We start from the raw sequence: 19,728 nt of genomic DNA on the forward strand, positions 1-19,728 counted from the left end.
CCATTTTCTGCTTTTCTTTCTTTAGTACCAGGTCTTTTTTTTATCCTGGGAGCCAATCACAAAAAAGTTGCTTCTAGTGGGTTGACATAAAAATTTCCTTGTCAGTTTCCATTTCTTCTGGTTTGCAATAGCAAACACTTACTTATAACATCTTCTCCCTCTCCCCTGCCACACTCAGTATAAAATGCAGTCATGTTATTTACAGTTCATGATTCCTCAACAGAAGATTGACTCAGTTTTTAAACACACATACTCTGGCTTTGGCTGATAGAGCAAGAAATATAGCCTCTCACACACCCCCTACATGAAACTAAAGTGCTGAAGGAAGCGAGTTTGGTCAGTAAACCTATACTTCCAAACCAGGGGCAATGGGTTTCCACATCAACTGATAAATACAAGTAATAAAACTACCTGCTCAAGGAAAGTGACACTGCTGACAGCTTCTGCCATGTGTTTCTCATCTGATTTTAAAACAGACTTGATATTTTCCACCAACTCGTGTATGTCTGGGCTCATGCTGCAGGAGGACTGCTTAAGGATCCATGCCACACGCCGTTTAGTGTCCATGTAAGACTTATAGTCTATCAGAGATTGGGGTCTTCCCCTCACAGCTCTTACTCTTGAACCCCTCCGCAAGGTGACAGCGTTCGGTGGATTTACGTCACTGGGTGTTGCAGTTTCACAGCTGAGCACTGTCTCTGAAGAGAAAGATGAAACAAAGCAAACTATCCACATACTGCATGGTATTCCCAGAGATTCCACTCCTGATTCAATGAGGATGCAGTGCAGAGTTTAACCTTGTAAAACTAAACAATCTGGCATGGTCAGAGTGGTATGGAAAGCTCACTCATTGGGTTTACACAAAATGCCTGTAAAATAGTCATACGTAGCTATGATTGAGTGAATATTACGTGTCAGAGGGTCTGGAGGGACTCTTCCCCTTTGGAAACTGTGTCATTTTGTGTATATTGGTTCCTTTCTCTTGTTTCTGATATGAAGAGACATGAAATGTGTGTTGAGTGTTAATGTAAACATAAAAGTAGAAGGCTTTTATGATCTCTCCTAAACTCTTGGTAACTTTTAGTTATTAGCAGTCAGGAGGACAAGTTGTACTGAAAACAACTACCTTTCAAGCTGGAAGCTAGTAATACTACAAAGTACAAATCCAATGAAAAAAAACAAACACAAACCTACAGCAAAACATTCAAAATAACCTTGCAGTTACAAAGGGCCTTTGGTCAAAATAAAAATTCACTTCATTTGGTGTAAACATGCTATCAAACTTTGGCCCCATTAAAAGGAAGGAAAAAACCCAAAAACCCCCAAAAACAAAACAAAACAAAAAATACACACACAAAAAACCCACAAAAAACAAAACAAATAAACATAAAAACAAAACAAAACAAACCCAAACAAAACAAAACCACACCTACAGATTATTCAAGAATCACTTTCACACTGGCTTCAGTCAAAAAAATGCCAGGAGGACATGCAAAATTTCCCAGCAAGAAGAGCATTAACTTGAAGCAAATTCCATTGCTGCAGTGAAGTTCCTTTTCTGCAGCACTCATGACTAACTCAGATCTAATTGCTGAACAGACCCAACCTCAGATTAACACCAAGGCTATATCTTCCAGATGCTTCTGATATGGGGTCTCTCTACAGCAGAAACACTCTGCTTCCACAGCTGTGAATAAGCTCTGTCTCAATGTAGTATTGCTTCAGCAGCAGATTCTCTGGGCTGCTGTGATGGAAGTTGATAGGAGGACAGGACAAAGCACATGACACAGCACAGCCATGAAAACATTCCACAAAAACAGCGAGTGAAATCCAGATTGGCATGCTCCCAGTATCCAGAATAAATGGCTGTTACTAACATGCCCCATTGGCACTTACATTTTGATTGCTGGTGGCTACTGTGGGGATTCCAATATCCTCCACTAAAAACTGCAAGACCTCTGACTGCTGTTTTTCAAGATTGTCAGCAGTATCACAGACTGTGTAGTCATATTAGCAGTTTTCCTAAAGCAACAGAATTAGATCACTGACACCAAAGTAGTTTCATCAACTCTCCACGATGGGTTGTGTTGAGTTTTTGTTTGGTTTTTTTTATTATTGATTGATTAGGATTGAGAAAAGGGGAGTGAATTTATAGGCCAATACCAAATTCCCAAGCCAGCTTTTCTTTAAACTACTTACATTGACAACTGCACTTGTAAGATTTTAGAAGTCAGTGCACTGAAGAATCCTGTGTGCACTCCCTCCTCATTTTCCACCACCCCTCCCTCGTACCCAGACCCTGTTCCTAGATGTGAAAAGAGCAGCAAGACTAAGGAGTTAGATGGAGAAGGTCTGGTGAAGCACAAGCCACTATTATGTTGTCCTCTGTTGGGAAACAGTAGCTGATTTCTGCAGGTACTAGGTTCAGTGTACCAAATTTCTAAAAAGTTGTTTTTAAAGAACCATTACACAGTCACCGACAGAGAAAATGGAGTCACCTTGAGGCAGCTGGCAGTGCAGGAGCACAGGGTCACTTTTAGAACATTTCCTCAAGGGATGGAAGGCTCTCCTACTTGCTCCTGCAGGCACACAGCTTGCATTTGAAGGGGAAAGGCTCATTCTGCTGGAAGGCTCCTGAATTTCTTCAGCTGAATTATTAGAAACAGAAAAGTAGTAGTCAAAATAAAGCTGATCTGTAGAAGCCATTATTAGAGACAGATTTTTTCCCCCATCCCACCTGCAAATCTAATAACTGGACACAAAGGTCTAGAGGTGCGTGTATCTGTGCACAGACCCACACTTACTGAACAGTAACATTGGTCTATACCCTAGTATAAAAATCACCTTAAACTACTGGTCAGAGAGAAGGGAGCTACAGCTTTACCAGTGAATAACTAAATCTCCCCAAATCCTCCTGCTTATAATCAGTTGTACCAAGCTATGACAGCATATGGTCAAAGAGGTTGTCCAACTTCTGCTATTAGGTATGTTCTAAATCAGTCACCAGTCACTAAAAAGGAACTAAAAACTTTCCTTAAATATTTTCCTGGATTTTTGTGATATGCTATATCCTTCCCACTCCTCCTTTTCCTCAGAGTGAAACTATATGCTGCACTTCCAAGAACAGGACAGGATGAAGCTGTGTACATTTCTCACTAAGCTTGGTTCTGTACCTCCACCTAGTGGAACCTGGTATATTACAGAAAACAATTTCCTTGATCATTCAGGAGTTTAAAGATTTGTAGTGGGCTGCCCCTGGCTGGATGCCAGGTACCCACCACAGCCACTCCCCTCTGCAACGGGACAGACGAGAAGAAATGTAATGAAAGGCTCATGACTTGAAATGAGGACAGGGAGAGATCTCTCACCAATTACTATCACAGGCAAAACAGACTCAGCTCGGGGATATTACCTGACTTTATCCAAAAACGAGCAGGATAATGAGAAGTAAAACAGATCTTAAAAACACCGTCCCCCAACCCTCCGCCAGGCTTTACCTTCTGCCCTGCAGCAGCACAGGGAACAGGTTACAGTCAGTTCATGACACATTTCTGCTGCTGTTCAGGGAGGGGAGTCCTTCCTCCGTTCCTGTGTGGGGTCCCTCCCACAGGAGACAGCTGGGAATTTCTCCAGCTTGACTGCATTGTATAGACAACAGTTCTACACAAAATGTTGTAGTGTGGGTCACTCTTCCATGGGGTCAGTCCTATTCCATGCTCACAAGTTCTACCAGTAAACCTGCTCCAGCATGGACTCCTCTCTACCTGGATCTGCAGGTCCCTGCCAGGAGCCTTTTCCAGTACATGCCTCCCGTGGGTTCACAGCCTTTTTGCACACACCCACCTGCTCCAGCAGGGGTTCTCCAGGGGCTGTGGGTGAACCTCTGCATCCCTGTTACCTCCATGGGCTGCAGGGGCACAGCTGCCTCTCCAGGGGCTGCACCACAGGCTGCAGGGGAATCTCACTCCAGCACCTGGAGCACCTCCTGCCCCCTTCTCCACTGACCCCGGTGTTTGCAGGGATGTTCCTCACACATATTCTCACTTTGCTCTTCTTGAGCACCAATACATCTGCAAAGTAACATTTTCTTCCTTCTTAAATACTTTGTCACAGAGGTGTTACCATCATATCTAACCGGTCCAGCCTTCTCCAGCAGCAGTCCATCTTTGGAGCTCTACCAGGCACAGAGGAAGCTTCAAACCATGCAGCAGCTTCCCTGCCACTACCAAACCTTGGCCATGCAAACCCAATACAAAACCAAATTCATGTAAACAGTCTTTTATTCAGAACACAGCAAAAATCTGTGGTGTCCCTTTAACAGGTATGTTCCAGTGGCAGGACCATTCAAGAAAATTTTGGCTTGGATGATGTGTACTTGTGGAGCACAGCGCCTTATCTCCTACAAAAATGCAACTTAGAATCTCTAAAGAGAAGAAGGAAGACACAACCTATACAAAATAGGTACCAGCCTAGCAAATCAGAAGGTAAGGCCCAGCAACAAAATATAGCAGACCAAGAACCATGCAGGATTAAAGAATCCATTACCAATCTAAACTTTTCAATACTAGTGGAGCTGTGTTAGCAGTAAGTCCTGGAGGTACAGTGCTGCTGTTACTTTGGAGAAGTGGTTTGCTAGTTGGTTTTTTTGTTTTTTTTAATTCTGAACAGATTAGTGAACAGATTAAATGATCTTAAGATAATCCTTAATAATATTAACATTTCAGAGAGATAATTGTCTTACAGTGGTGTGTACTGAAAATGCATATACCTAGTTTGTGGTGATACAGAGCAGCTACCAAGCACTTCCTGCCACCAGCAAAAGGCTGCATGCCTGCCTACTACAGTCAGTAGGGGAAGGCCCCTTCTGCTTGACAGGAATGATTATGAAGTCAGTAAAACAATTTTAGCTGGCACTGAGAAGCTTAAGAGCTCCTCCTGCAGTCAGCAGTCAGGATTTCTCTTTGCTGGCAGAGGAGTGCACAGCTTTAACTTCCATCAGAAGCTATGCTCAGTTGATCAACTCTGATGATGCCAAGGGAATCACAGCATCATACACAAATTCCCTGGCACGACAGCCTGCCAGAATAAACTGAAAGTTCAAGTTTTATTTATAGACTGCTACACTGCACCAGTTGAGACAGCCCATAGACTTCCCCTGCCACAATTCCAACATAAGCCCCCATTTTATACTTCCCTTCTGCAGTGGTTTAACCCCAACAGGCAGCTCAGTCTCTCACAGTCATTCTCACTCTTCCCCAGCGATATGGAGAGAAGAATTGAAGGACAAAAGTGGCAGAACTCATGGACTGAGATAAGGACAGCAGGAGTGAGGTGGTGAGGAAAAAACCCAAGAAATTCAAAGGAAAACAAGTGATGCAAAAGCAGTCACTCACCACTAGATGACTGATGCCCAGCCAGCCCCTGAAAAGCGACAAGGCTGGAACATTCCCCCCAGGTCACAAATTCAAACCAGCACCACAGGCTGCTATGAAGGAAATTACAGTAGTTTCACGAATACAAGCCGCACGGATTATAAGCCGCACTTCCGGTGCCTCGACAATGTTGCTGTCTTTGTCAATAGATAAGCCGCACCCCGAATATTAGCCGCACTTTCGTTCGTCGCGAGAATCCATGCGCAGCTTTCACAAATTGGCCAATTAGTAACAGGATCGCGGCATAGCGGGCTTTACTGGCTCGGGGCGGGGCCAGGAAGGCTCGGCCCGCTCATGGTTGCCGACGGGGCCGCGTGGCCCAGCTCAGCGCCACGGCTCGGCGGGGCTGGCCGGGTGGTGCTGCCGCCGCGCTCGCTGGCCCCCCTCTCCCGTTAGCACCGCCCCGCTGCCGCGTTTGCTATCCCGGCCGGCGGGCTGCCGCCGCCGCCGCCCGGCTCGCCGGCCGCGCCGCGCCGCGTTCGCTAGCCCCGCCGGCGGGCTGCCGCCGCCGGGCTCGCCGGCCGCCCCCTCCCGTCTGCACCGCCGCCGCGTTTCCTCGCCCTGGCCGGCACTGCAGGCCCCCGCACCGCCGGGCTCCCCCACGCTGCTGGCCCCGATTCTGCTGGGCTTCCCCTGCTGCCAGGTAGCCCCACCCGCCAGCCTTCCTGCTTCTGCCATGCTCCCCTGCACTGCTAGCCCCAGTTCTCCCAGGCTCCCCCGCCCTGCTGGCCCGGGCTCTGCCGCCCCCCTGCCCCGCCCTGCTGGCTCAGGCTCTGCCGCCCGCCCCCCACACTGCTGGCCCCGCCTCTGCCAGGCTTTCCCACCTCTGCCGGGGCCGGCCGGGCTCCAGCTTGGCTTGGGGCTGCCGCGGGCTCTCACTTCCGTGTTGGCAGCTTTTAGAATTTTGTTAATGTATTAGCCGCCCCGGAATATTGGCCGCACTTTGGGGTTTCCACCAAAATTTTGGTCAAATTGGTGCGGCTTGTATTCGTGAAATTACTGTAACTCCATTCCAGCCAGATGTAGTATACCTCTCCAAATTTAAATAAAGGAAGAGATACAGGTCAATGTATTTCTTTTTCTTAATTCTAGGAAGCTTTGGCATCTAGAAGAAGAAGCAGAGTTAATTTTCTTTCTTAAGAGGCCTACTTTCTTTTTTTTATCTGAATTTACCAGGCAGGCTGATAATTAAACTTCTCTTTACAGACCTCTTTATTAAAAACATACTAGACAAACCAGTTAAGATGATGGAGAGGAGGGTACACTTTGCCATACACGCTCACGTAGGTCTGATCCTTGCAAAGGAAATTTTTAAATACAAATGCCTCAAAAAATGTTTTATCAGAGCCTTTTGTTAAAACTAAACAAAACTAAACAGAAAAACCAACCAACCAAACAAAAAAACCCAAATCCGAAGGACTTTCTTTCAGAGCAGGTGTATTTTCTATGCTATTTTTTTCCTGTTTCTGTCCTCATAACTTTAAGCAAGTCACCATGTATCCTTGTATTTGTTAACCTCTTTTGTTTGAGTTCAGACAGCTCAGAGAAAGCAACAGGAGTTCTACCAATAAGCAAGCTTTGAGAATGAAATCCAGGGGATCTTTAGCAAAAGGTTTCATTATGGTGAATGTATGACAAGAAACCAGGAATATCCAAGTGCTTGTTTTCAGGTTTCAGGCAGACTGTCAGAGTTTAAGGGCACTTTGACAGAGCTGACACTTAGCTAAAGTATGATTTTACACAAACTCTTTTCTTCCCCCTGACTCCACATAATAGGAACAGTTTCAACTGATGCAGTTCAAACCCAATTTTTTTCATAGTTTGATGAGTAGGTTGGCAAAAGACAGGCCACAATCAAATAAAGTATTTGGGGCTTCCCCCTTGCCACAGTCTTTACTCTCTTGTGTGAATATTGCAGACAAGGCAATCTTGCCATAATGGCAAAGTTCAAATTAAAATTGTAACACATTTTTATGGGCTGTACTGGAAAACATGGTAGTTAATAGTGTTTAGCCACAAGCATATGTTGCAAGAAAAAAAGGTTAAAAATAACTTGGATGGACCCATCGGCATGGTTTTCCAAAACAGTGCAGAGCAAAGTTTGATGTAGTCTCTAAGAGTAGTTCAGCTATCTCCTACACCAGGATGCAGGAACCAATAATTCTTCCAGTTCAGGCTGAATAATGGAGTTTAATTCCACATAGAGCAGTATTATTCTTTTCTTCTCCTATTTTTACCAGCAACAAAATGTTAACAGGCACCATCACATACACTAAGCAAATAGAACGCTGGAGCTGGACATCATTTCTTGCAACATATGGATATAGCGTCAAAAATGAACTTTTAGGTTGCTAGAAAGGAAACATATCCTTTTTGTATCTCACATGAAAACAATTTGTTAGGCTTTTAAAGATTTTAAAGATTAATCCTTGTTCCCACTGCCCAAAACGAACATGATTCTGTATCTCTGGTTTGCAGTATGGTGGCTGTCTTTCAAAGAACTAATAATGTTGCTGCATGATTAAATGGTACGTGTTGGAGAGAACATTCTAAAACAAACTTTGAAATTACTTTTTACCTTGAGAGGACTGCCTGTCACCTACTTCCCCTGAATCAACATCTTCCATGCCATTTATTTGAAGTGCACCTCCCTGTAATAAAATGCAAAAGCTGAAAAACCACAAGTCACCATCTTTGGCATTTCGTAAGAACTGCAACATCCACCTTAGAAATGGAGCACTTGTTCTTAATTATACAGAGACTGCATGATATGAGTTTAATCCCATGGCAAAATCAAGGCCAGTAAATGTTTGACATTCATGTTCATCATCCAGGTCAGTGAATTTTGTCCTATCCAGTATATTCTGGGAAAAAACACCTGTATTTTGAAAACACCATTGAAAAGGATGATGCCAAAACCTTGACCTAGTCCCACGGGAGCAGTGTACTTAAATGAAGTAAAGCAAGGAGGTATTTCAGAATAACCAGCAACAGCTGTGCTCCACACTGCTTTCTGCTCCTTCTCCCATGTCTGGGCAGTTTTCCAACTGGAGAAAACTTTTCAGTTCTGGAGGAAAGTGATTAATTAAAATCTTTGGTGAAATTTACATTTATAATCAAATGTATCCTTCTGACTTATATTTACCAAGCTTGAGTGCAACCTCTCCCTCAGAGTGGAAAAAACAAATCAGACATTAAACTCCATACCTGCTCAGAGCTTTTTAAGCTGCACACAGTTTCATAAGGTGGAGGTGGGTCCAGAGGGCAGAACACTTCAACCCCATTGATTCGCGTTACATAAATATAGGGCAGTGAAATCACATCAGAGACAGGTGGGCTGCAATAAATAACACGGAGCAAATCTGTCACTATGGCTTTCCAGCTGTAGAAAAACATCACCTGCTGCCAAACTCCACTGGCTTTCCTGTGCCAACTCAAATTTTGGGATCTAGGTCTCAAATACTGGACTCATCAAGGTCTGCAAGACATTGTCTCAGAAGATGGCAGGCGTAATTCCCAGTTCAGCTCCTTAGGACATGCCTCTCCTCCAGTATGTTCCCCAGAGTTCAAGCATCTTTGGGTAGTAGTGGGCCTAGGAACCCATTCCAGCTTTACTTCAGAGGTCCAGTTTTGTTACAAAAATTAAAGTACAGGTTGTCACTCAAAATGTGACAGTCTAGCTCTGAGTTTTTACATATAACCTACATTTAAGATACTTCTGACCTGGTGGTTTATGTTCAGATACAGCCGTACAGAAAAAGCCAAATTCAAACTAAAGGGTGTTCTTTTTCTTGAAAGAATATTATGGTTGATCAATTCACAAAGGTTTATGTGAGGCAAATGTGTCTCATGGCTGACATTACTCCTCAGTTTCCAAAGAGCTCTCTGAAACCTTTTACACCGCAGAAATACCAAAGACCTTTTGCTGCAACATCTTTCTCTTAGGAGGGAGCTCTGAGAAGGAAGAAAACAGAACAGTGCCTGGAAAACCCTTAATTTTGATAAACATACATTTACATTGCCCCAGGAACGCCAACAAAGTGTGGTGATCAACAGCAGAGCTGGCAAGCAAATCTTCCCCATACAATCCTCAGAGAAGTCTGTGACTCAAAGCATCTCAGTTCTTCTCTGCAACATTTTAGTTGCTGATTTGATGCTGAGTAGAAACCTCAAGCAACACACAGAAACCCATATTTTGGTCTCTGGACTTTGGTCAGGTTTCATGCACTATCACTAGTGGATACCACTCTCTACAAAGCAAGTCCTTCCTCCCAGAATTTAGGGTTGCTCTGGACACTGACTGGAGGGAACAAAGATGAATGAAAGTATTTTTCTTGCAAGCTCAGTGGAAAGGGCAGAATTACAGAAATGCCTATGGAAGACTGCTTGTACAGACAGGAAAACAATAAAACTTTCAAAATCAGAACCTATGAAAAGCTCCTGAGAAGGCAGTGGAGCTAATGCATGGAGAAATCCGAGGAAAGGAAAGCAGATATTTTGACAGCTAGCCATTGTCTTTTTTATTCTTAAAATCAAGGAAAATAAAATATGTTAAAATAGTTTTTAATTACAATTTACTTCATCTGTTCCCAAAGGCTTCATAATAATTTTGAGGTATGATGGAGATGGATCCTCCATTGACATGACTTCACATTTTCCTAGTATGTTCATGCTGAATTTGCATTCAATATAACCCCCAAAATTATATACATTTTGATTCTTAATTTTGTTTTTAAACATGATCTGGTCTACACAGCTCAGTCACACCTTGAAAATTAATGATATGTCCAACAATTCTGTTAAAACTTATCACAGAACATGCAACTAGAAAAGCATTGCCTTGAGTCCCTTCATCATAATAGTTATTTCCAGGATGTACCCAAACAATACTTTAAACACAACGGAGGTAGATTTCTAGGCCTTGCTGCCCAACATACATCACTTCTACTCTTAAATTGACGTGTCTTGTGACACTTCTGTAGAATCACAGAATCTCCTGAGTTGGAAGGGACCCACAAGGATCAAAGTCCAACTCCTGGCAAACTTCACATTTTGTTTTTCACCTGGAAACTCAGCTCTCACTGGTCATGTTGTGCCAACCCTGAAAAATAGTGTAATCACTATTTTTTAATGTATGAAATAACGAGAGTAGAGGCAGGATAGGAATTGACCAGACACTTGTAATGCTAGTTTGTTTTTTACCATTAAATAAGACAAATGTACAAGTTTCCCATGAACAAGTGAGCAAACCAACTGGTTTTGGTAGCTGGGCCTCTGACTATTCAATTCAAAAGATGGCAGAAAAGGCCTACCCATTCCAAACATGTCTTTGGCACAAATTTTGATGACTGGTCTTTCCCTTTTCAGGGGATGTATTTGTCTTGGAGCTTGCAGATGGGGCTCACCTCCCTGGATGTGGGTCCTGTCACACCCTCCTTGCACAGCAAGATTTGGGATGCAGGGAACTTGGCACAGAAAGCCAGGGCACGGTGCTACATGGAGTTCAGTTTGGGACGAAGAAGTGTGAGGAGGCTGACTGAGAAACGGCCACATCCCATTTCAGCCACTCTTGCAGGATCCAGCCTGGGCTGAGTCATAATTACTCATCTTCCAAAAACAGAAATAAAGCCTGTTTGCTGCTTTAACTTCTGCACTGCTGTATAACTACTCACAACACCCTGAAACAAGCAGCCTGACTTCAGAAAGATCTCATCATCACTTAAACATTACTATCAACAAGCTTTAACATAGCCACAGGCAAGGTAGCTATTCAATTTTAGACCTCAGAAGCCTTAAATACAGTAATTTCACGAATACAAGCCGCACCATTTTGACTAAGAGTTTTCTCCCAAACCGGAAATGCGGCTAATACTCAGGAGCGGCTAATATGTGAATAATTTTCTGACATTTACAACCTCAGAAGTGCCAGCCAGGGTGCTGAGCCGAGCAGCTGCAAAGCCGGCATTTCGCGATTATTACAAATTGTTACTCTGTTGCGCCGCGGGTGGAGCCTGGATCCCTGCAGGCAGCACGGGGGGCGGGGAGAGAGGAGGGAGAGCTCCCTACCACTGCCCGGGGGAGAGACGGGGGGGCCCCGCGCCGCCATTGCTGCGGCCCGGGGAGGCAGCGGGGGGCTCCATCCCCGCCCGCCGCCGCGGGAGCGGGGGGGGCTCCGTCCCTGCCTGCCACCACAGGGCAGCACCAAGCTGTGGTGACCGAGCCCAGTGGCAGCGGCAGCTGGCCCCCAGCAGCCGCGCCGAGCAACAGCGCCGGCCTGGGCCACCTGGCCCCGTTGGCAGCCCCGAGCGGGTCGAGCCTGCAAAGCCCGAGCCGAGCCAGTAAACCCCGCCCTGCCGCGGTTCTGTTACTATTTGGCAACTTTGTTGCACGCGGGTCCTCGCTGCGAATGACAGAATGGCTTATACTCGGGTGCGGCTTATTTATGGACAAAAAATGAAATATCTGCCAACACCCAGAGATGCGGCTTATACTCAGTGCGGCTTGTATTTGTGAATTTATGTACTGTTCAGCAGCCCCTCCTGTGGAAAAAAAAAAATACTGCTTCTGGGAAAGAGACAGCCATCTAGAATGAAATGCTAGACAAAGAACAACCGGTCCATTTTAAAGCAGGGGAACTCTGAAAATGAAAATAATTATTCTTTCAAGGAGATCATTTTCTGTTCTCATAAGTAGCTTGAACCAAGACTTACACAAAGGTTTTTAATCTCTGGTGTTTCAGAGGACCTGTTCATTCTAAATCCTGTTGTTGTGCCATGTTATCATTTTCCAGGCAATCCCAGGATCTGTAATTACCTCTGCCAGGAACACATAGTCTTGAAAGTCATGCATGGTATTCCTGATGAAACAGTGAAATAAACTAAACATTCCTGCACATTACAAAAATAAGGAATTTTAAACAAGAGTCATACGGTCTGCTTGAGCATCATAATACTTTATTTATAAATACTGTATGCTCAGAAGAGAATAATGAGTCATAAACTACCTGCAAATTACTCTTAAGAGCAAATAATTACTTGCAGGGTAAGGGATTACCTTTCCAGGCAGTGCAGTCAAAGCAGCCCCTTTAGTCTGCCCTAACAGCCCAAGAGGGAAAATGAGGATGACTCTGGTAGGAAGGTCCATGGGGGAACACCATTCAGGGTCTCTGGCTTGCCAAGTGTCTGTGTCTGTCTTCCCATTGCTGCCTTCACCTACTCATGAGCATCATGTAAGTTTTCAGCTGTGTCAAGCAGTACTATTCCTCTCACCCAGAAATAGTTCCTAGAGAATCTAAACTCAAACCCACAAAATCTTATCCCCTTATGCACACTGTATTTATGCTGTCTCCAAACTAATGGGAATTTTCTTCTTTGTTTTTTTAACGCCCTTAAAATCATAAACCTTTTTCACCACAGAAAACAGACTTTAAAAAAAAAAAAATTAGGCAGTGTTTTGAAAGACACTCAAAGAAAGGATGAGAGTGCACAGTTTTACCTGTAACTTGTTTCTGGAGTACAAGAACTCAAAATTGTGAAATAGGAAGGAGGTGGGACAGGTGGGACAAAATCATCAAGGTCCAAATTGTGATCTTCATCTTCAATTTCACATTCACCCTAATCAAACAGAACTTATGTTAAAACTCTTCTGAGCTTTTACAAACATTGCTGAACAGTGTTATCTATTAATGGTGTTTGTACTACTCTTTATGGCAGGCAATGCCTTGTGCTCACTTACTGTGCAGGATCTTCTTGATGCAAGTATCTGTAAGTAATGCAGGGCAGCTGCTATGAAGCAAACTGTAGCGGTGAGAGCATTCAGGACACTAAGAGCTAAGAGAACTTTCTGAAGAACATGAAGATTATTGAAATGAAAAGATTAAACCATGATATTTATGAATGTCAAAATAATAATAATAATAATAATAGTAGTAATAATAATAATAATAATAATGGTAATACAAAACTAAAACAAATAGAGAAAACACAGGGATGACCACAGCAATTATTTCTAGGAAATGTATGGGATGAAGTCTTCAGTACAATCTCCAAGACCAGAGTAATTTGCAAAACCTTGTTTTAGAATATTTATTGTCCTGAGAGAGGGATCCAGAAGGGTTAAATACAGCTGTGATTTATCCCTCTATTCATCCAAGAATTATACCCTTCCTCACAACTTTTCTGTGGGAAATCCAGATTCAAGATGATCACCATTAAAGAAATGTCAAAGTTTTTTGATATTTGAAGATGGTTTTGGTTGAGAGTTTTATTTTAGCAATTTGTAAGCCACAAAAGGCTGAGAAGTGCAAAAGACCAACAAAGGTATCAAATCTTTAGCTAAAACTTAGATCCTATTTAGCCCTGTAATCTTGTCTGGATTCCACTGCAGTTTTGGTTGCACTAAACACAAAAAACAGGCAAGAGCTGCTTCTTGGCTCAGCAATGCATGGGTTGAAATCCCGACACAAAAAAACCACATGTTACAGAACCATGAAGAGCTTCTGATCAGAAAAATAGCAGAGCTTTTTCCAGTAAACATAATCACTTCACATCAATCCCATCAATCACTTCAGCACTGCACTGGTAGACGGACATGGACATTTTCAGTAGTACTACTGGATGCATGTGCAGAGTACCTTGAGAAGAAGATGAGTAGCACTGCATGACTTCACATGGTATAGCTTCAGTACAGCCTCTGCTTCTGTGCATTTGGTGGAATGAAGTTCTTCACAGCACAAACAAGTCTTGTTTTCATCCATATTCATCTTTAAGAAAAAAAATTCCAGTTCTTAATTGTTTTATGCAATATTTTTACCTGCACAATATAGAACCTATGTTTTACACAATCACCTTTATCACCAAGTGACTCAGTATTGTATCCTTAGATTTCGATTATTCCATAGTTTCCAGTTCATGAACAGTGATTCTTCTATTTCTCATGACAACCACTTGGGAAAAATTTTTTGCATTTTGCCCTGCCTTGTACAGATTGTATCTTCTTCAAGTGGAACTGTTCTATAATTTGATCTACCTTATATTTTCTTCACGGCTGCTGCTGTAACGTATCACACAATGGTCCTCACCAAGTGAGGCAAAACAGGAAGAATAACCTCATGCACAAACTGAACATTTTGTGGGTAGCTCACCATTACCCACACTCAGGCTTTTTTCAACAGTTTCTATTGTTTACATTATTACAAAAATCCTTTATGCTAGTTCTCAAATTACTTGCAACTCTGCATCAGGACATTTTGTGATCTCAGCACAGCAAGCTAATACGCTATAATGAGAAGAAATCAGTGTAAATCAGTATGTGTGCTCACCAAATCGCATCTGGGTACCCTGGACACAAATTGAATGCCTTGACATCCAAGTATCAATCCAGTCACGTTAAGCATAACGCTGATCACAGACAGTAGAACAAACAAGTTAACCTGGAAAACCAAAAAAAAGGTAACTGCAGTGGGCAGAGGAGCCAACTCAAGGAACCTATTACAGAGCAGATCTCGCTGACAAACTGAAGCTGGGAATGACTTTGCTTTTCCAAAACTGCCCATGACTTCAGTGCCCCAAGGTGTCTTATCCTATTCCCAAAATTCTTTGTCTTCTTTCTCTTTATTCCACCCTAGTTATGCAGAAATAAAATATATGCAACTATTGAAAATGTCAGTAGTAATAGTACAAGCAATAAAAGGTTTTGCTGGAGTCCAAAGTAAGATCTGCAAGTCACCCAACTTCCACTGTGTCATACTCTTCCACCAAATTTAGGTCTCAACACATTCAGAACAGTAAAGAAACCTGAAGAGAAAAAAACATCTTAAGCCAGCATTCACTTTGCACATTTTCAGAATTATTTGGCAGCACAGATAAATGAAAGATCTTTGTCCCAGTACAGTGAGGATGGAAACACTTAGGAGACTCCAGTTGCATGATTTCATTTCCTCCTGGCTAAAACCAAAACATTTGTAAATCAGACAATACTTTCAGATTTATAAACCACCTGAAATCAAGCAATGGCAAGAATAATAAATACAGTAATTTCACGAATACAAGCCGCACCAATTTGACCAAAATTTTGGTGGAAACCCCAAAGTGCGGCCAATATTCCGGGGCGGCTAATACATTAACAAAATTCTAAAAGCTGCCAACACGGAAGTGAGAGCCCGCGGCAGCCCCAAGCCAAGCTGGAGCCCGGCCGGCCCCGGCAGAGGCGGGAAAGCCTGGCAGAGGCGGGGCCAGCAGTGTGGGGGGCGGGCGGCAGAGCCTGAGCCAGCAGGGCGGGGCAGGGGGGCGGCAGAGCCCGGGCCAGCAGGGCGGGGGAGCCCGGGAGAACTGGGGCTAGCAGTGCAGGGGAGCATGGCAGAAGCAGGAAGGTCGGCGGGTGGGGCTGCCTGGCAGCAGGGGAAGCCCAGCAGAATCGGGGCCAGCAGCGTGGGGGAGCCCGGCGGTGCGGGGGCCTGCAGTGCCGGCCAGGGCGAGGAAACGCGGCGGCGGTGCAGACGGGAGGGGGCGGCCGGCGAGCCTGGCGGTGGCAGCGGCAGCCCTGCCGGCAGGGCTAGCAAACGCGGCGCGGGGTGGCCGGCGAGCCGGGCAGCGGCGGCAGCAGCCCGCCGGCCGGGCGAGCGAACGCGGCACGGGGCGGGTGGCGAGCCCGGCGGCGGCAGCGGCAGCCCGCCGGCCGGGCGAGCGAACGCGGCAGCGGCGGCGGTGCTGACGGGAGAGGGGGGCCAGCGAGCCCGGCGGCGGCGGCAGCACCACCCGGCCAGCCCCGCCGAGCCGTGGCGCTGAGCTGGGCCACGCGGCCCCGTCGGCAACCATGAGCGGGCCGAGCCTTCCTGGCCCCGCCCCGAGCCAGTAAAGCCCGCTATGCCGCGATCCTGTTACTAATTGGCCAATTTGTGAAAGCTGCGCACGGATTCTCGCGACGAACGAAAGTGCGGCTAATATTCGGGGTGCGGCTTATCTATTGACAAAGACAGCAACATTGTCGAGGCACCGGAAGTGCGGCTTATAATCCGTGCGGCTTGTATTCGTGAAACTACTGTACATGAAAAACGGACAAGCAGAAGCACTGGATAAAATGATGCCTTGCTTTCACATATGCCCTAACAATCTGTGCTTACATGACTTTGGATATGGATTTTGAACATATGAATGAACCACCCCTCTCCCTATTCGTAAGGGCAAAAATATTCTGTACTTCAAGAGCAAGTACTGTGGGTAAGACTAGAGACAAACAAAAATAAAACTTTTCCTTTGAGCATTCAGCTCTACAAAGCAAGTATCAGATTCATAATGCCCTAAAGCATCCTTCTTAATTACAATCTGCTCACTCAGGTTCCTTTGTATCAAAATGGTACAAATCATAAAACCAGGACATGACAAAAAAACAGAGGAAGAGAAGGACACTGTAAAAGACATGATTTCAGTTCTGCTCCAGCTTTACAGAAGCTCCAGCAACAAGGACTTCCTAAACATGCGAAGAACACCACAGCCTTCCAAATAAATTTAGCTGATGTACCATGGTTAGCTAGCTAGAATCTGAAGCAAAAATAGGCAACAAATATGATGCACAATGTTCCCATTTACTGAGGTTCAGGGAAATAATCTCCCATGAATGGACAAGAGCCAAAGAGCATTACTGTGCAAGCTAAATTCAATTACAACATTACTAGTTTGACCATAACATTATCCTGTAAGGTAGATTTTAACCCCACAAACCCCAATAATAGATGCAGTTATTAGTAAATCTCTGAAGAGGACTGGGACTACTTTATGTTAGACACACTAAGAACAAAATAATTTCTAAATTATTAAGAAGAATATTTTGTCCTAGCTTTGTGCTAATCACAAAACCACAGATAAGAGGGTTTTAGTTGCAGAATGCACTCTGAGTGTCATTTGTTTTTCCATACAAACACAGAATCTAATGATTTTTTAAAAAATAACTCCTTGCTTAGCACGTAAATGAATTTAACCAATCCTTAGGCTTTTACCTAAATTATCTTAGTTAATCTTCTGACAAAAATCCACTTTGTGAAAAAAAAATTGGTACACACAAGTACATTATATATAGAAAACTTTTCAACTGGGTTCAACACGGGACACTGACAATTAGGAATTGGCCAGTATAGTAAGAGAAATAGAAGCTGTTTCAACAAAAAACATCTTTATGGCACAAATCTCATGAAATTCTATTAAGAAAAACAAGAGGTGTATTTGTCCTTTTTCAACTGATGAACAAATGGAGAAAAGAAGTTATGTGGCCAAAGTAAAGAAAGAGTTTTAAAAAAAAAAAGTAGCAAACTCACATTTGTCTCCTTTGGTACAGAAGCTGGAATAAAAACAATTCCATCTACAGCTATACAAAAGCTAACAGTTAAAATCCAAACTTACAATCCTAAATTTTGAAGAACAAAAAAAAAATTAATATTTTTCTAAAGAAATGTCATAATTTAAAGAAAAAGAGGAAGAGAAGGAACAAGAAGGAACATTATCATAAATACGTGAAACAAGGATGATAATTTCTGCATTTATGTTCTAATCAATTCTACCATACAAAAGCATAAGCTTGATTTGTTTTTCATTATATGTATGGTGTATTTTTTGACTGAATAATCTAATATTCAGAAAATTCTGCCAAAAGCAGAAGATAAGAATAATTCCTCTACATACAATCTAAAATACTACCATGATCTGAATCATAACCACAAAATTCTCTACTACACATCTGAGAGCGGACAAGACATTGTATTTGACTGTCAAGAGAAAAAAATCTTTTTTGCTTTCTGTTCCATCGCTGGTCAGCATTTTTGAACAATCACTGAGATTGGAAGGGACCTCTTAAGTTTAATCTCCTCCTCAAGCAAATGTCAAAACAAAGGAGTTGGAACCATAAAATCCCTCCAATTCTATGATTTTTTGACCTACAGCAAGCTGTTGAATATAATGTCCAGCTGATTATCTCTACAGGTAACCTACCCCAGTTTTTGACTATCGTAACAGTAAAAAGTTGTCTTCTGTGTTCAGATGGAATTTCCTGTTTTCTCAGTTCAGCTCACAGCCTCTTGTCCTGGCAGGAAGGACTGAGAAAGTCCTACTGAGAAAGGTCCAGTTCCCTATTTTTTGTTCCCTCCCAGCAGCTATTTATAGAGTTGCAGAAGAGTCCCACTGGGATTCCCACTCCTCCAGGCTGAACAGTGACAGCTTTCACACTTCTGCCAGGTGTGGGAAGAACCACACCCCTTGACCTGTTGGCAAGTCTCTGCCTAATCCAGCCCAGGACACCACTAGTCTTCTTTGCCACAAGAGCACTTCACTGTCTCATGGGCAGCTTGTTGTAAACCAGGATCCCCAGGATTTTCTCTGCAGAGATGCTTTCCACCAAGTTTTTTCCCTCCTGTGTAATTGGGTAATTTCCCTGTGCAGGCACGACTTTGCATTCTCCAAGAGAATCCTTTCAGTGCAATCTCCAGTCTGTCCAGGTCCTTCTGAATGGCAATTTTAGCGTATCAGCCCATTCCTCCCAGTTTGGCATCACCTGTGCTGAGAGTGCACTTGGATCCACTGTGCAGAGCATTCATTTCAACAGTACTGACTCCTCAGTTTCCACCCCTCAAGCCCACCCCTGGTTCTTGGCTGGCTCAGCTTTCACCAGTGATCACAACCCTCTGTGCTCACTTATTCAGTCACTTACTGTCCAATCTAACATATATTCTTCTAGCTTATTTGGTTACTTATATTCTCCTGGAGATGCACGTTTAAACATCTTCTCCATCACTACTCACTACAAGTAATAACAGGGGTTACACTTTATCCCAGTGACAGAAGATCCTACGCAGAGAAGTACTTCTCAATTTAGGAAAAAACAGAGAAAGGCAAACATGGTATTTCAAAAACCCAAACAGATGTAACTGGTCTTGACTGCAGTTATAAAAATGGAAACAACTCAAATTATGGCCTCAGTTTGGCTTACAGCTTCATCTTCAGAGCATTAGATACAAATGGACTGTCAACAGCTACAGAAAGCAGCGAGGAACCTTCATATTAATTTAACTACATGAAAGTGAAGAGTATTCTATTACTATTTGCTAATGTCTTGCATGTATGATCTTTTTCAGGTAAAAAAGTATCATCGTGCCTTTGGAAGACTCCAAGGAAGAATAAATTTGCGTGGTAAAGCTCTGACACTGTCTCTCATTCTGCATAGGGAAGCACCTCGTAGTCCTGCTGCTGCTGCCATTGGAGCAAGTATCCAATGCCAGAGAGGAACTGCTTTCACTTGAATATGTACATGCAGG

The 19,728-nt window shown here is 43.6% G+C and overlaps 1 protein-coding gene across 2 annotated transcripts in view; it reads right to left on the reverse strand.

The window, feature by feature from the left end:
- FAM189A2 (family with sequence similarity 189 member A2) overlaps nucleotides 1-19,728 on the reverse strand; it is a 29,882-nt gene that overhangs the window by 1,384 nt on the left and 8,770 nt on the right. Inside the window, exons 3-10 of one of the 2 annotated variants that reach the window (XM_042780185.1) lie at nucleotides 14,752-14,862; nucleotides 14,065-14,193; nucleotides 13,167-13,274; nucleotides 12,927-13,045; nucleotides 8,640-8,769; nucleotides 8,011-8,083; nucleotides 2,499-2,648; nucleotides 412-698 (exon numbers count right to left, since the gene is read on the reverse strand). In XM_042780185.1, the coding sequence (XP_042636119.1) occupies nucleotides 412-698; nucleotides 2,499-2,648; nucleotides 8,011-8,083; nucleotides 8,640-8,769; nucleotides 12,927-13,045; nucleotides 13,167-13,274; nucleotides 14,065-14,193; nucleotides 14,752-14,862 (1,107 nt within the window). The remainder of the gene's footprint in view (nucleotides 1-411; nucleotides 699-2,498; nucleotides 2,649-8,010; nucleotides 8,084-8,639; nucleotides 8,770-12,926; nucleotides 13,046-13,166; nucleotides 13,275-14,064; nucleotides 14,194-14,751; nucleotides 14,863-19,728) is intronic. The other variant, XM_033085042.2, reaches the window with a different exon arrangement.

Source organism: Catharus ustulatus, chromosome Z (genome assembly GCF_009819885.2).
Source record: "Catharus ustulatus isolate bCatUst1 chromosome Z, bCatUst1.pri.v2, whole genome shotgun sequence".
Taxonomy (NCBI): domain Eukaryota; kingdom Metazoa; phylum Chordata; class Aves; order Passeriformes; family Turdidae; genus Catharus; species Catharus ustulatus.